The sequence below is a fragment of the Dermacentor variabilis genome, chromosome 11, assembly GCF_050947875.1.
Source record: "Dermacentor variabilis isolate Ectoservices chromosome 11, ASM5094787v1, whole genome shotgun sequence".
NCBI lineage: Eukaryota > Metazoa > Arthropoda > Arachnida > Ixodida > Ixodidae > Dermacentor > Dermacentor variabilis.
In genome coordinates, this window is record NC_134578.1 from 3,772,843 (window position 1) to 3,785,080 (window position 12,238).

The 12,238-nt window shown below is 48.7% G+C and overlaps 1 protein-coding gene across 1 annotated transcript; it reads right to left on the reverse strand.

Annotated features, from left to right (window-relative positions):
• Window positions 1–9,223: 9,223 nt before the first annotated feature.
• LOC142564435 (uncharacterized) lies at window positions 9,224–11,313 on the reverse strand. The gene is made up of 2 exons (XM_075675435.1): window positions 10,111–11,313; window positions 9,224–10,066 (listed from the first exon to the last, which is right to left on the reverse strand). The coding sequence occupies exons 1-2, from the start codon at window positions 11,311–11,313 to the stop codon at window positions 9,224–9,226; spliced, it is 2,046 nt and encodes a 681-aa protein (XP_075531550.1).
• Between the last annotated feature and the right edge of the window lie 925 nt (window positions 11,314–12,238).

Consider the following 12,238-nt stretch of genomic DNA (forward strand, 5'->3'; position numbering starts at 1 on the left):
GGAAGACCGTAAATCAAAAACCGAGCAACCCATTGCTTCCTCTCAAGAAAACCCTGCAGCACTGCGGACACTACAGGGAGCGTCAGCTAGACGGGGATACAATTTACGAACAGGCGCAGTTGATCGCAAGAACGCCTGATAAAAATCGGTGAATACACGCGACACATCAGTATAGCCGATGACATGGCTTCTTCAGCACTGGCCAGTCGTACGTCCCGATGATCTGAATGCCGCGATTAGAATTAGCCGCGCGAGCCTTGTAGCTTTCACAGCATAGCACGGTTTTAACGAGAAGTAGTATGACACACCCACGGGGAAAAGCGGCCTGCGGCGTTCAGTCTCCACAGTCGAGACAACCAGAAGATGCATGACACTGGCGTTTTGCCGCCTTGTATCCAGCCTCGTCCGACAAACAAGCAAAAATCCAGTCGCTGGCAACAAAAACTGCGTCCCGCTTCTCCCATTTTCTTCACACCCATTCCGACGACACCCTGTTTACTACGAATACGCACTGGTTCTATCGAGGTCACTACGGCAACGGCAGCGGATGTACCAGTATCGGAAGAAGACGATTCATCATTCTTTTAGAGCACGGCTCTTAGGCGCCCGTTCCTGCGGCAAGCGTCGGCGCTGTCCCGCGTAACCGAGCGAACGAGCACAGTGAAGTTTGAAAGCGAACTCTGACCGCAGCGGGATGTGAAAGACGGCGAGAGCGAAGCGAGCGCAAGAGGAGAGCGGAGGGGGAGGGCACAACGGAACCATGAGGCGGAAAGCGGAAGAGGAGGGTATGGCGAAAGCGTATCAAGAAAAGTGTAGTGCCGCGTAAGACGGTCTTTGCGGCAACGATGGCTACAAGATAATAGTGAGTTTTAGAATAGGGGCCCCAATAGTTTGGGGCCCCAAAGAGCTTTGCGGGTGTTAGCGTTGGGGCACGTAGGAGTGAAGAGTTTTAGAATAGGGTTTTACGTTTGCGGATAGCGTCTTACGCTGACAGCGCCACTACGGCGTCAAAGAAAAGCTATTAGAAATAATTAAATAAAATATACCATTTTATGATAGGAATAATAATTTTGGGTTTCATGTATTCGCCTTTAATTACAATTTAAAGGTTATTCTGTAAGCAGCAAACAATTAGTTGCGCTTAGTTTTGAGCAAACCAACGTTACTAGCCTTCACCAGCCAAGCTTAGCCGTGTTAGGCCTACGAGCCATAAAATCCACAATCGAATTCGAAATCAGCGGCGTCTAATGAGCCAATCTTCATAACACACGCTAGTTGAGAGAAAGCGATAACAGGAGTCACTTCTCCTAGCTTGCGAACTTCACGCGTTACCGCGAATCGAACCCAGTTTAGTGCTAGGCTAGAGCCGTCGCTTCGATGGGTGCCGCCATGTTTGCCGACGCAAAACTTTTGGGGCCGCTATTTGGGCTCTCGCTAAATCGGTGAAATAATGTTCCCAACGCAAAACCCAAAGGCGGTTTGCGTCTTGCGCATGCGCAGTGGCTTCGACGCTATTTCTTTGGGGCCCCAAAACGTTTGGGGCCCCTATTCTAAAACTCTCTAATGCCCGAGTAGCGCGCGTCGTCTCTATGGAAACAAAGCGCTGCATGAGCGCAGGTCTCTCTGAGGCGGCTGCTGTGACTCACGCCCACGCGTCACCCACGCGCTACCTCTCATGATCTCCCGAATAGCGAGGCATTCAAGCCACGCTTCGCTCCGTTTGCAACATGCCGCACGAGCCAGATTGTCCACGCCACCCAATATAGTGCGAAATGAAAACACGTATAGAGCTGCACTCAAATTTCGCATTAGGGAGTGTCGTAAACGTCCGCAATTTTTTTTAGGCTTGAACACCATGCTTAACGAATTAGTATGCTTTGGGCACCTTGCAATGAAGTTTGCCTGTATATGTCGCGCCACCTAGCAGCCGCGGTGAGCACCCGCGGGTAGGACCTCACCATCATTTCACCATTGTCAGTGGTGCCCTCAGGCCCGCCTGCAATCCTGCTTTTCCAAGTTTCCAAGATTCACTGCGGCCTCTTGGCAGCTCCTTCGTGAGAAGTGTGAACAAGAAGAACAAGCGCTGATACTGCTGCGTTAAGGACTGTCACAACCGCGAAGGGGATATGTCGGCATCAAATTGTACCGCTTCCCTTCAAAACCGGGGGAAGCAACCCGGGGGCTGAAGTGGATGGTCGCGGTTCGTGTCGATCTTGCGAATTTCTGCTAAACGAACTAATACGTAAATGTAAGGTCAAGAAAAAAGAAGTGAAAAACAACCAGCAGCGGCATCTGTAAAAACACACAATAAAGCGTCAGCTGCATAAAAACGCGTGAACTGATTCCCGCTGTTGTAAATCAGTTTTTATAGTTGTTAAGCTCGTCTTGCTCCAAAACAAACGTGCAGTGGTTGGTAGGTGTCACATCGAGCTTCGTAAGCGCTCCGTGGTGAAGCATTGTACGCGCTGTGCTTCTTCCTGCGCCGAGATCAAGATACGAATGCTGGAACCGAGCTCATTCGTGCCGATGTTTTCTCGCGCTTAGAACAACAGAACTAAGGTTGGAGTACACTGCAGAACACGTCGAGTATTCGAAAATTAGCATTTCCTTCGCGCACGCAAGTGCATATTTGTTCAGTCTTCACGTTGTTTAGTCTCAGCTGATTGCTCTCTATGATGCTTCAGCGGTAATGCCCTCTCACATTCGAGCCCGAACGACAATACCAGAATATGCTCGACGTACTTTGTTAACGGAGAAAAAGCACTTACCTGCCAATTCGCCAAAACCTCTACAATTGTGAGGTGCAAGGCACGCTCCAAGTAAGGAAGCGACAAATGACAGTTCAGAGACGTCTACGGCCGTATTTGCTCACTTAAGTGCCATAAAATAATGATTTCTTAACGCATTTTGAGTTCGACGACGTAAGCAAACTTACTTTGTTGTGACAAATATTTCGTGACCTGCGGTGGTTGCTTAGTGGCATAGGGTGGTTGCTTGGGCTAGTTGGTAATTCATGATCAAAAATAACGTACAGCGCGAAGGACAAGGACAGCGATAGACGACATGCTTAGTGCCAATGGTGTTGGGCTGCTAAGCACGAGGTCGCGGGAATAAATCCCGGCCACGGCGACTGAATTTAGATGGGGTCGAAATACCAAAACACCCGTGTAATTAAATTTAGGTCGATGTTAAAGAACCCCAGGTGGTTCAAATTATTCCGGAGTCTCCCACCACGGCGTGCCTCCTAATCAGATCGTGGTTTTGCCACCTAAAACGCCAGAATTTAATTTAAGCACCTCACTGTGATGTCCGTGCTGTTTACTTCTTTGACACGATAGACATGGTTGTAGTCGTAAATTTGACGTCCTTTCTCAAGCATCGGTGGTGAAAAATGGGCCTCGACGTTTTCAATTGCCATAAAATCTCAATTTAGAACGTCCGAAAGGTTTCGAACGAGCGCCGCAAAAGCATGCCTCCGCAGCAGTGGCCACCTCGGTGTTTCGCGCAACTGACACGGTGGCGCTGACGGCTGAACCGATCGCCGCGCCGCCTGACCATTGCAGGGAGCCCCTATGCACTTCTACGTCCACGCTTTCAGCTCTGGCGAGATCGCGTATAATGCTCGCACATACGCACAGGCAGGATAATAATAATATTTGGGGTTTTACGTGCCAAAACCACTTTCTGATTATGAGGCACGCCGTAGTGGAGGACTGGGGAAATTTTGACCACCTGGGGTTCTTTAACGTGCACCTAAATCTAAGCACACGGGTGTTTTCGCATTTCGCCCCCATCGAAATGCGGCCGCCGTGGCCGGGATTCGATCCCGCGACCTCGTGCTCAGCAGCCCAACACCATAGCCACTGAGCAACCACGGCGGGTCACAGGCAGGATACAAATACACTGTGCGTGCGTGCCTGCGTGCGTGCCTGCGTGCGTGCGTGCGTGCGTGCGTGCGTGCGTGCGCACGCGTGAGTGTGAGAGTGAGAAGGCGAGGGGAAGAGAGTTTCTTTTCCGACGGCACGTCCTCCGTTCGCATGATAACCGGGCGTGCAAACTACTTAGAATCTATATCGGTAGCAGGTATACTCATACGGATTCGAGTAAATCTGTACTTTTGTAACAACTGGCAGACATGAAAGAAACGCAATGCCGCCTACAAATGCACTTGAGTATACTTCGCAATCGTCAGATTACGTATAGCGCTGAACCTAAACCAAGTCTTGGCGCTATCATGATATAGAACGGTGAGGCATATCAGACACCTGACCGAGACGCCCGCTCTGCACACTTAATTAGAAACACGTGCCGCATTATCTTGTAATAACGTTCGGGTTGCGCGCTTCGGGGCCAGGTCGGTAGCGACGAAGCTGACATGCCAGTTGATTCTCTCCGCTGCTCCACTCCTGTGGTCGTCGTGTGGGACTTCGTGGCAGCTGCGGCGGTGGTGTCTCTACAAAATCCCACCAGCAGTAGCCATTCGTGCCGCTTCCATAATGGAGCGGAACAAATCGAAATTAGGCACACACCGGCACCGCTCACACGGAATGATGCTCGCACAGGGCGTACATGTGGCCCCTGGGCGGGTCATAAATCTCGTCCCCTGAACGGCCTCCGCCTCCGTTCTTTGTGTGCGCCAGCCCTGGCTGCGCTCTTTTTTGCCGCATTCTTCGCTTTTCTTTATTGGCTGCTGCTTTTGTTTCGTCGTCGGTCCCTCCACGCTCGACCTGTTCTGTACATGCTTCGCGAAATAAACAAAAGAATGTCGGGCCTGCTAAACGGCAATAACGGAAAAGAGATGAAAGGAGTTCTCGCGACACGAGAAGGTCATCATATTACTCTCGCGCCGAGCGTTGCCAGGAAACCGGTTGACGGTGACGGTTCCACGTGGTGGCAAATAGGTAACGAGCATCGGATTTTCAAGTATTTGGTCCACGTTTTTTTTTCCTCGGAAACACGGCACAAGGCAAATTTCCGGCACCTGACGACGAGAAGGAAAAGAAACTGTTAAGGCGCACAAGGGTTGTAACACACTATATGCGCCATCTGTGCCGGTACGGTTTCAATAAAGGCCCTGCGTACGTACAACTCTTTTATATGTAACGTAATGCCCAGAGCATTCCACGTGTTCTCTACTAACGAAAGAGGGCGTTTTTTTTGTTCGTTCTGTAAATCCAAAACCAACCGAAATAATTGCTGAGCTGTCAATATCACTCGAAACCTATGTGTCAGGAATTGACTAACGAAGCGGCGGAACGCAGGCTGGTGTCGAGGGAACAATTATCTCATTCGTTTATGGCATCTTACTTAAAACCGGCAAGAAGCTCACCGCGAAAGAAGGTCGGCCCGTTTGAGCACGGGAGCGCACATAGGGCCCGCTCACACAAACTGACACAATGCCAACTAGTCGAACTGTTTTCGGCGTCCTATAAGCTTCATACGTAGACATGTCTATTCAGCACTTCGGTGAGATTAAGTGATCTTCTGCACATACTTTTGCAGTGTCTGCTTCCTCTGCACTTCCTCGTTAAATGGCCCAATCTGTGACAGTTGTAACAATGGACTGCTAGACAAAGATATTCGTCCTCCGGCTGACTCATAAAACCGAGGATTGCTCTGCCAGGCACTGGTTCATCTAGCGGAACGGGAAAATAACACTACGCAGAAGGTGGGTCTCCACCACGCCATCCTCCTGCTGATAGTATCGTATTCGTTGCAGGACAGACGTTACCCCCGAATCTTTCAAGTATTCCATATGCAGTTCCTCAGTGTAATACAAACGAGCATGCTTTATCTCTCCCACATTTCTGTTGTAAAACTCTGTTGTAAATGTCTTACAGGCAAGCCAGCTAATTGAGGAAGGGTTGATAGTCTTTTGACGAAGAGCAGTGAACGTGCATTTAACAAAAAGCTTCCATCTTTTTTTTTCACTCTGAAGGATTACACTTTCTCTCTGGTCGCCCCAGCTATCTCAGAGGAGACAACATTCCGATTCACTTTCGAACACCGCATATTCTCTTCTGTTGACCGAAAGTGTATAGGAATTGCGTCATTTATTTTCTTCTTGTAGGTCAAGTGCGTGTATGTCTCATCATCTTCATCCCATTCAATACCTTCATCGTCATGAAATGAGTAAGTAATGTCTTCTCATTACCAGCGTCAGGGCTTTCATCAAGCCCGACCTTCTTCACTGAGTCAATAACGTCGACATACCTAAACAGTCGCGGACTGCAGCTCTCACCGGAAAAGAAGTTCAACTTCACTTCACTTCACTTTATTACCTTAAAGGCCCCCAGGATTGGGGGTATTACATAAGGGGTGGGTAGCTATTAAAATAAATTATATACACAAGGGAAAGATGTTTAGGTACAAGTTTGCTCGCTGGTAAATATGTTAATTATACAGTTCAAAAACGTCGATGGGCAGGTGATTGCGGCGATGTCGTGTGGAAGGCCATTCCAGTCCGAGGCTGAACGTGGGAAGAATGATGTGGCAAACGTGGTAGTGTGCGTACGTGGACGGGCGACTTGAAAGGGATGACCAATGCGGAGAGAAATGCGTGCAGGAGGGCTGATGTAGGGTGGATGATGAAGTGAGCTGTAAAAAAACCTATGAAATAAGTACATAGTAGCGATACGACGCCGACAAGTCAGGCTTGTTAAGCCGGATTCTGCTTTTAACGATGATATACTGACATTATATGAATAGCATGAATGGATGAATCTTGTGGCACGATTCTGCACTGATTCTAGACAGTTTGTTAGATATTTTTGGTTAGGGCTCCAGATGGCAGAGGCATATTCCAGCTTAGAGCGTATGAGTGACTTGTATGCAAGCAATCTTAGGTTTGGTGGCGCTAGACGTAGATGACGTTTTAGGAGACAAAGGCTTCTGTTAGCAGATGATATCACTCTAGTGACATGCGCGTTCCAGGTTAGATCGTTAGACAACGTTACGCCTAGGTATTTGTAAGACTGTGTTAATGCTATCGTGACGTGCGAAATTGTATAAGGGAACAGGAGAGGATTACGTTTTCGATGAAATGACATGAGTTTGCATTTATCGGGGTTTAGTTCCATGAGCCATTGGTTACACCAGTCCTGGACGCAAGTTAAATCTCTTTGAAGAGTTAGTTGATCAGAGGGGTTACTGATTGTGCGATAGATAACACAGTCATCGGCAAAGATGCGAATGTTACAGGAGACCTGTGTTGGTAGGTCGTTAATATATATTAAAAATAGAAGGGGACCAAGAACTGATCCTTGCGGGACGCCTGATGTTACTGCAAGAGACCTAGAGGTTTGATTATTAACGTGAACAAATTGGGTACGGTTTGCCAGAAATTCTTTTATCCACTGCAGTATGTTATGATGCAAATTTAACCAAGAAAGTTTTAGTAGCAAGCGCTCGTGGGGAACCTTGTCGAAGGCTTTCGCGAAATCTAGGAAGATTGAGTCAGTTTGAAGGTTAGAATCAAGGGCCATGTGCAGGTCATGGACAAAAATAGCTAATTGCGTTTCACAAGATAGGTTTTTACGGAAGCCGTGTTGAGAAGGATGAAAGAAATTAATAGAGTCGAGAAAGTTCATTATGCAAGAATAGATTACATGTTCCATGATTTTGCATGGCACACTTGTTAAAGAGATGGGGCGATAATTAAGGGGCGATTCTTTGTTACCTGATTTGAAGACCGGAACGACCTTCCCCACCTTCCAATCGCTGGGTATGCTACTTGTGGAGAGTGATTGTGTGAACAGTAATGATAAGTACTCTGAAGAAGCATGACGTATGTTTTTTAAGAGTTTGCTGGTGATTTCGTCAGTACCTGCAGAAGATGACATCTTAATATTTTCAATGATACCGGCGATGCCGTGTGCAGCGAATGTGACTGGTGGCATGAGCGATCTTGGTTGGGAAGTTGGGACAAATGTTGGCATATCAGTTTCGTTTGTGAAGACAGATGAAAATGCAGTGTTAAATATATTTGCACACTCAACGTCGCTCACTTCCTCGCCATCCGTGTCGGTAAGTGTGATGATAGGCGCATAATCAGGGTTTAGAACTTGCCAGTACTTTCTGGGATTATTGCTTAGGATCTTCGGCAGGTCAGTATGAAAAAATGCATGTTTGGCATTAGAAATGGACCGCAAATACGTTGACTCGGCCTCGTAGAATTTATTCCATGCGCATTCGCTTGGGTTTAGTTTTGCTGCACGGAAAAGTCGTTTTTTCTTGTTCTCGAGCATTTTTAAGGACTTTGTGAACCATGGTTTATTATGATTGGCACGAAATGTAATGGTGGGAATGAATTTGGATGTTAGTTCTGCAAGCTTGGTTTTAAAAGTAAGCCAGTTGTCCTCAATTGATCGGTCATGAAAATCTCTTTCGAATTCTGGAAAAAAAGCAAGCAATTGGTTGTTCATTTCATTGTAATTGCCTTTGTCATAAAGGCGAACTGTTTTGTGGAACGTTTGGCGCGATTCCGCGATGAAGGTGAAAGTAGCATATATAATTTTGTGGTCGCTAACTTCGCGGAGATAAGTAAGATTCGCTAAACTTTCAGGGTGATTAGTTAGTATAAGGTCCAAGATGTTTGACGAATCACGTACGACGCGTGTAGGTTCTTTTACTAATTGGGTGAGATTAAAATTTAGACAGACGTCAAGGAAGTTAGTTATTTCTTCATTGCTTGTTGGTGGGAAGTTCTGCCAGTCTATAGACGGGAAGTTAAAATCGCCAAAAAGAAGAATGCGCGCGTTGGGATGTGTAGTAGTAAGTTGATTTAGGCTATCATTTAGGTAATAAGAAAATTGTGGATAGCTGTAGGGGGGTCTGTAGCAGACACCTAGTATGACGGTTTGAGGTGCGGAACGGCAGATTACCCATAGTATTTCAAGTTCTGATTGGATATTAATAACAGAACAAGGCAATTGTTGGTTAGTGGCAATGAGAACACCTCCTCCTCTGGAGCCCTTGCGGTCCTTGTGGAAAACTTTAAAATTAGGTAGACTGGCAAGAACTTCCGTATCGGTGACGTCATCTGTTAGCCACGTTTCAGTTAGTACAAGTATGTTGCTGGAAGATGATGAAACAAGATTACAGATGTGTTCACGTTTGGGGAGGAAACTGCGTATGTTTGTGAAAATAATAGAAAAAGAAAGTTTGGAAGTTTACCACGAGGGCTGCTACCAGGAAGTTTAGTTGCACGACGATGAACCGTATGCTATGAGATTTCTTTTACTGTCTGCGATGATTCGTCGAATGCGTACTGTTTCGGACCGATGAATAATGTTTTGTAGCGCAAGGAAAATTTTGTGTTTTTAGTTTTGGCAAATCTAACTAGATGCTTTCGCGCATCTCGGACAGGGCGTGAAAAATCCTCCCCGACGCTGTAATCAGTCCCTTTTAACTTACGGCCATTTGAAAGAATTAGCTGTTTGGTTTTAAAAAATGTCAGTTTGACTATAATTGGGCGAGAGCGCCCAGAAGAATGGCGCCCAAGACGGTGAGCCCGTTCAATTTCTTTTGGATCAATGGTTAGACCTAAGTGATCACGGCAGAGGCGCAGGACAGTTTCTTCAGATTGGGCGTAGTTTTCCGATGCATTGTTATCTGTGATATTATAGAAAATTAAATTGTTTCGTCGCGAGCGATTTTCGGCGTCATCCAGGCGGGCTTCTATTCCTTTGATATCTTTGGCTGTTTGGGTGGTGTTAGTGGAGATCGCATCCATGTCGGTGCGTAGTGTTACCAGGTCTTGATAGCGAGTTTCTAGGTTGGATAATCTGTTACTGAGGTCAGATATAGCCTGTTCAGTAGTTGTTAGTTGGTTTCTAAGGCCTTGAACCTCGGCGAGTAGTTGTGACTGACCAGTAGACAGCTTCTTTAGTTCTGCGAGTACAGTGTCGGGACCTGGGTTTGACTCGATATCACCAGCCAACAGCAACAAGGTACGTACTACATCATAACATTCAGCAACAATCGAAAGGCAGCACTGTGGGCTCGGTAGCTGCAGGAGACAGTAGTTACTTGATTTTTTTGTGAAAAGACAATACTGATTACTGACCTGCGCAGCGAAGGCGAACGGCTTAGATGAGTGCATCGTGGCACAGCGACCAGCCCACAGAGTGCCGCGCGTTGGTGATGGTCTTTTATAGATGGCTCCTCGGTTGTTGTCGATGACGGTGCGTGAATCCAGGGGCAGTTGAGGCACGGCAGCGGTGGCGCTGCCGGGCTATCTGTAGTAGCAGACAGCAGACAAGGGCTGGCGGGCCACTCGCAGCGAAGTGGTTCGCTGAGGGCCGTGGCATCAGAAGCGGCGGGAACCAGGGCCAGGATGAGTATCCGGATGATTAGACGGGCAGACACCTGCGCAGCGAAGGCGAACGGCTTAGATGAGTGCATCGTGGCACAGCGACCGAGCCCACAGAGTGCCGCGCGTTGGTGATGGTCTTTTATAGATGGCTTCTCGGTTGTTGTCGATGACGGTGCGTGAATCCAGGGGCAGTTGAGGCACGGCAGCGGTGGCGCTGCCGGGCTATCTGTAGTAGCAGACAGCAGACAAGGGCTGGCGGGCCACTCGCAGCGAAGTGGTTCGCTGAGGGCCGTGGCATCAGAAGCGGCGGGAACCAGGGCCAGGATGAGTATCCGGATGATTAGACGGGCAGACACCTGCGCAGCGAAGGCGAACGGCTTAGATGAGTGCATCGTGGCACAGCGACCGAGCCCACAGAGTGCCGCGCGTTGGTGATGGTCTTTTATAGATGGCTTCTCGGTTGTTGTCGATGACGGTGCGTGAATCCAGGGGCAGTTGAGGCACGGCAGCGGTGGCGCTGCCGGGCTATCTGTAGTAGCAGACAGCAGACAAGGGCTGGCGGGCCATTCGCAGCGAAGTGGTTCGCTGAGGGCCGTGGCATCAGAAGCGGCGGGAACCAGGGCCAGGATGAGTATCCGGATGGTTAGACGGGCAGACACCTGCGCAGCGAAGGCGAACGGCTTAGATGAGTGCATCGTGGCACAGCGACCGAGCCCACAGAGTGCCGCGCGTTGGTGATGGTCTTTTATAGATGGCTTCTCGGTTGTTGTCGATGACGGTGCGTGAATCCAGGGGCAGTTGAGGCACGGCAGCGGTGGCGCTGCCGGGCTATCTGTAGTAGCAGACAGCAGACAAGGGCTGGCGGGCCACTCGCAGCGAAGTGGTTCGCTGAGGGCCGTGGCATCAGAAGCGGCGGGAACCAGGGCCAGGATGAGTATCCGGATGATTAGACGGGCAGACACCTGCGCAGCGAAGGCGAACGGCTTAGATGAGTGCATCGTGGCACAGCGACCGAGCCCACCTATGGCATTTAGGCGAAAGTCAATGGCCTGCTACCCCGTTATGATTGATGGGAAGATTATACCTTCAGTAACCCACTACAAGTTTCTCGGAGTCATCATCGACCATGACTTATCTTGGTCGAAGCACCTCTCTGGATTAAGAAAAAAGCTAGACAGCTTTACTCAGATCATTCGACATATGTCTGGAAAATCATGGGGGCCATCCAAGTCATCTCTTCTGCAGCTTTACCAGGCACTTTTTGTCGGCTACTTCCGCTACAGTGCGCCTACACTTTCTCGGGTTAGTACAACTGCTGTTCGCACACTTGAAAGTGCTCAGGCTCGCGCACTGAGAATTTGCCAAGGACTACCACGATGTGCGTCTACTTGGGGCACTATTGCAGAGGCACGTGCGTGCCCAGCTCGAGTTTATCTGCAACATGAGCCACTGCGAGTGCATCTAAGGCTACTGACTAGACACAGGAACCATCCACTCACGAACGTCACAAGCGTACGGCCTGTGTCCGCCTACTCAGAAGCCGTGTTGTCGCAGCAAGACTTATTGCCGTCGGACTTCGAACCGTATGACATACCCGAAGTTCCACTCTGGACGATGGCAAAGCCAACAGTGAGGCTCTCAATCCCTCGAATAACGAAGAAGTCGAAGATGCCGCTTGCTGGCCTCAAGCATTTCGCGCTATCATACATTGCTTACATGTATGGATATTACGAACATGTTTTTACAGATGGTTCTATGACACAGACCTCTTCCGCGGCGGCCTACACGGTGCCAGGAATGGGGATCGCACAACGGTTCAAGATAGGACATAGGACGTCGTCTACAGCAGCTGAGTTGACCGGAGTTCGAGAAGCAGTTCGCTGCATACTGCAACAAAGTCTCGAGAAGTGGACAGTGCTCTGC

Bases quoted from the DNA above. Each gene is read 5' to 3' on its own strand.
- LOC142564435 (XM_075675435.1), bottom strand. From the start codon at position 11,313: ATGCACTCATCTAAGCCGTTCGCCTTCGCTGCGCAGGTGTCTGCCCGT. The intron at 10,067-10,110 runs GTGCCACGATGC...TTCGCTGCGCAG, and splicing joins CACTCTGTGGGCTGGTCGCT to GTCAGTAATCAGTATTGTCT.